The 4,017-nt window shown below is 43.3% G+C and overlaps 1 protein-coding gene across 2 annotated transcripts in view; it reads left to right on the top strand.

Moving 5' to 3' along the window:
* Window positions 1-4,017, top strand: part of LOC122541694 (fatty acid-binding protein, intestinal-like) — a 62,221-nt gene that overhangs the window by 28,708 nt on the left and 29,496 nt on the right. Inside the window, exon 4 of one of the 2 annotated variants that reach the window (XM_043678585.1) lies at window positions 2,973-3,083. The exons of the other annotated variant lie outside the window; for it this stretch is intronic. Coding sequence (XP_043534520.1) covers window positions 2,973-3,083 — 111 coding nt within the window. The remainder of the gene's footprint in view (window positions 1-2,972; window positions 3,084-4,017) is intronic. 2 annotated transcript variants of the gene reach the window in all.

The raw sequence follows: 4,017 nt of genomic DNA, 5'->3' as shown, positions 1-4,017 counted from the left end.
TGGAGCGTTGGAGACTGAAGGGTGACCTTATAGAGGTTTACAAAATTGAGGGGCATGGATAGGATAAATAGACAAAGTCTTTTCCCTGGGGTCAGGGAGTCCAGAACTAGAGGGCATAGGTTTAGGGTGAGAGGGGAAAGATATAAAAGAGACCTAAGGGGCAACCTTTTCATGCAGAGGGTGGTATGTGTATGGAATGTGCTGCCAGAGGATGTGGTGGAGGCTGGTACAATTGCAACATTTAAAAGGCATCTGGATGGGTATATGAATAGGAAGCATTTGTAGGGAAATGGGCCGGGTGCTGGCAGATTAGGTAAGGATATCTGGTTGGTGTGTATGAGTTGGATTGAAAGGTCTGTTTCCATGCTGTACATCTCTATGACTCAATGTAGTTTAATCTACAGGCAACAGGTGGCTATTTGTATCTGCAATGGCTGTCTGAACATTTTAACTTAGTGCCGATCTGATGTGTTTTTCCCACAATCATCAGTTACATAAAGCCTTCTTGAATGCTAAAATTGAACCATCACACTTACAGGCTGTGCATTCTCAACCCTAATTACTGACTGTGTGTGAAACCTATTTTCTCATTTGCTTCTTTTGCAAAACATTTTAAAACTGTGCCCTCTCTATCCACTCTGTCCAGACTCCTCATGAATTTTAAAATTTCTGTCCAATTTCCTCTTAGCCTTCTCTCCTAGGAAAACAGCCTCAATGTTCTGTCTAAATGAAGCGTTTAATCGATGGAACTATCCTTGTAAACCTCAACAGCTCTCTTTCTGACCATTCACACCTTGCCTGTGGTACCCAGAAGTGGACACAATACTCCAGCTGAAGTGTCTTATATAAATTCAACGTCACCTCCTTGTTCTATACTTCTCATCATGAAGCTTAGAATACTCTACGCTCTATTAACTGCTCTCTATCTGTTCTACCAACTTTAATCACTAACGTGATATTGAGCCAGGTCTCTCTGCTTCTGCACACCCTTAATAATAACACACTTTATTTTATACTATCTCTCCATGTTCTATATACCAATATGCATCGCCTCACAGTTCTCCACGTTGAACCTTATCTGCCACCTAGCCACCCATTTCACCAACAAGTCAATGTCCTTTTCAAGTTCTACACTGACCTCGTCACAGCTTACAATTCTCCCCAAGTTCATTGAATCATACAGTACAGAACAGAGCCTTTGAGACTGTACTGCTAAAGCTGTGCAAGTCTAAGTTATCAGGGCAGGACCCACAGACTTGAATGTTCTGACATTTCCAGTGCTCACCCAAGTACTTTTAAAGGTTGTGAGAGCATCCTCCTTAACTACCCACCCAGGCAGTGCATTCCACACCCTCACAATCCTCTGGGTGAAAATGGTTTTCCTCAAATCTCCTCTAAACTTGCTGCCTTTCTTCTTAAGTTATGATTCCTTGTATTGACCTTTCCACTAAGAGGGACAGCTGCTTTCTAGTCATCCTGTCCAAACCCTTTATAAATTAATCAGTTTCCCTCTCAACTTTGTATGTTCTGAAGAAAACAATCTGAGCTTATTCAGCCTCTCTTCATAGTTAACATGCTTCATCCCAGGTCACACTCTGTGAATCTCCTCTGCATCCCCTTCAGTGGAATCACATTCCAGAGACCAGAACTGCACACAGTTGTAGCCTTACCAAAGTTCTGTACACCTGCAAATTTACCCTTGGTCTTATAATCTCTACCTCAACTGATAAAGCCATGTGTCCCATGTGCCTCCTCAACTACCGTATTAACTTGGTCTGGTGCCCTCAGGGATCTGTGGACAAGCACCCCAAGAGCCCACTGTTTCTCTGAGCTTTCTAGTTTCCTGCCATTCACTGAGCACTCTTCTTTCTAATAGAATCCCTACAGTGTGGGAACAGGCCATTCAGCCCAACAGGTCCACACCAACCCTCTGAAGAGTAACCCACCCAGTCCCATTTCCCTACCCTGTTACTCTACATTGCCCCTGACTAATGCACCTAAGCTCCACATTCCTGAACACTACTAGCAATTTTACATGGCCAATCCACCTGACCTGCACATCTTTGGATTGTAGGAGGAAACCAGAGCACCCGGAGGAAACTCACACAGACACAGGGAGAATGTACAAACTCCACACAGACAGTCGCCCAGGCTGGAATTGAACCCAGGTCCCTGGCACTGTGAGGCAGCAGTGCTAATCATTGAGCCACCGTGCCACCCTTAGATTTTTTTCCTTATTTGGTAGATTTGTTTTGTTCCTTCTTTCAAAGTACATCACCTCACATTAATCAGGGTTAAATTCCATCTGGCCACTGATCTGCCCATGTGACTAATCCATTCACGTCATCTTGTAACCTTCTTGAACACCATCAACCACCTGGCCAACCTTCATGTCATCCATAAATTTACTTTCATCCCTCCCCCATCTATATTTGCAAATTTTGAGATTGTCCATGTACACCAAGTTCTGCATCATTTATATACATCAGCAAAGGGCTCAATACTGACCCCTGGGGAACTGCACTACAAGCCTCCCCCCAGCCAGAAGAATGCCCATTGACCATTATTCTCTGTTCTTGATGCTCAGCCAGTTTTGTATTGATGTTGCTAAGATCCTTTTATTTCACGACCCATAAATTTCATCATAAATCTGATGTGAGGCACTGTTTTGAATGTCTTTAGAAAGTCCATATACGCCACATTAATACCTTTGCCCTCATCACTCCCCTGTGGTTACTTCTGTTAGCCCTTCAAAACACTGCAGCAAGTTCATTATCCACCTTTCCTTAACAAATCCACACTGAATCTTCCGAATCAATCCACATTTTTCCATATCAGTGTTAACTGTATCCAGAATAATTGTTTCCAGACATTTCCCCACCACCAAAGTTAAAATTACTGGTCTGTAATTGACTGGCAGTAATCCGAGACCCCAGGTCACTCTTAAAACGTTCCTTCTTTTACCTTTACAGGGAACGTTTAGTCTCATCAAGTCAAACCGTCTAGAGGGACATTTTAAAATACTTCCTGATGGAAAGGACTTCATCATAATCAGAGAAGCTGAGGGAGATAAATTGGAGCAGGTGGGTAAGGGAGAATGAAAGTATCACAGAGTGAACCTGTTTGGGACATAACAGGATAGATTCAAGGTGGGTATTGGGTGTAAAAAGGGGTAGATGGTGGAGGTGATGGCTCGTGGTAATTTCACTGGAACAATAATCCAGACACCTCGGTAATTAAGTGGGACCCCATGTTCGTATTCCACTATAGCGGATGGCAAGATTTGAGCTTTTCTTAAAAATCTAGAATTAAACATGTTTGATGATGACCATGCAATCCCTGCTGATTGTCATAAAAACTCATCTGGTTTCCTGAAGCTGTTTAGGGAAGAAAATCTGCCTCCTTACCTGATTTGGCATGTATGTGACTCCAGCCTTTCAACTGCTCTCTGAAATGGCCCAGCAGATATATCAATTGCCGGAAAATCTCAAAGAATGAAACCAGATGAACCACCTAATGAGTTTAATGAGTTTAATGGGGTTACAGATTGTGAGTGATATTGGGGAGTTTAATGGAGTACACTGTGTGAGAAGGTAGGGAGTTGAATGGGAAGAGTGTGTGTGAAAACAATGGCGAAAACAGCCCCTGTCAACTGTGCAAAGTCTCTCTTATTAACATCTGGAAGCTTGTGCCAAAATTGAGTGAGCTGCCTCACAGAGCTGTCAGCAACATAGTCATAGGCATAGAATTATACCTGACAAAACCCACACACCGCCATGACCAACTCTGGGTATGATTTGTCCCAAAGCAAGATAGACCCAGCATTGGTGTTAGTACAGTGGTATACTGTACATTCACTGTACCCGATCCAGCTCCCCACTCTCTCACCTACTATACCCATCCAACTCCCCATTCTCTCACATACTGTACCCATCCAACACCCCACTCTCTCATACACTACAACCATCCAACACCTCACACTCTCACACTATACCCATCCAACACCCTACACTCACA

The sequence above is a fragment of the Chiloscyllium plagiosum genome, chromosome 38 (assembly GCF_004010195.1).
Source record: "Chiloscyllium plagiosum isolate BGI_BamShark_2017 chromosome 38, ASM401019v2, whole genome shotgun sequence".
NCBI classification, from domain to species: Eukaryota; Metazoa; Chordata; class Chondrichthyes; order Orectolobiformes; family Hemiscylliidae; genus Chiloscyllium; species Chiloscyllium plagiosum.
The sequence above is the reverse complement of the archived record's forward strand: the minus strand, read 5'-3'. Positions and strand labels throughout refer to the sequence as shown.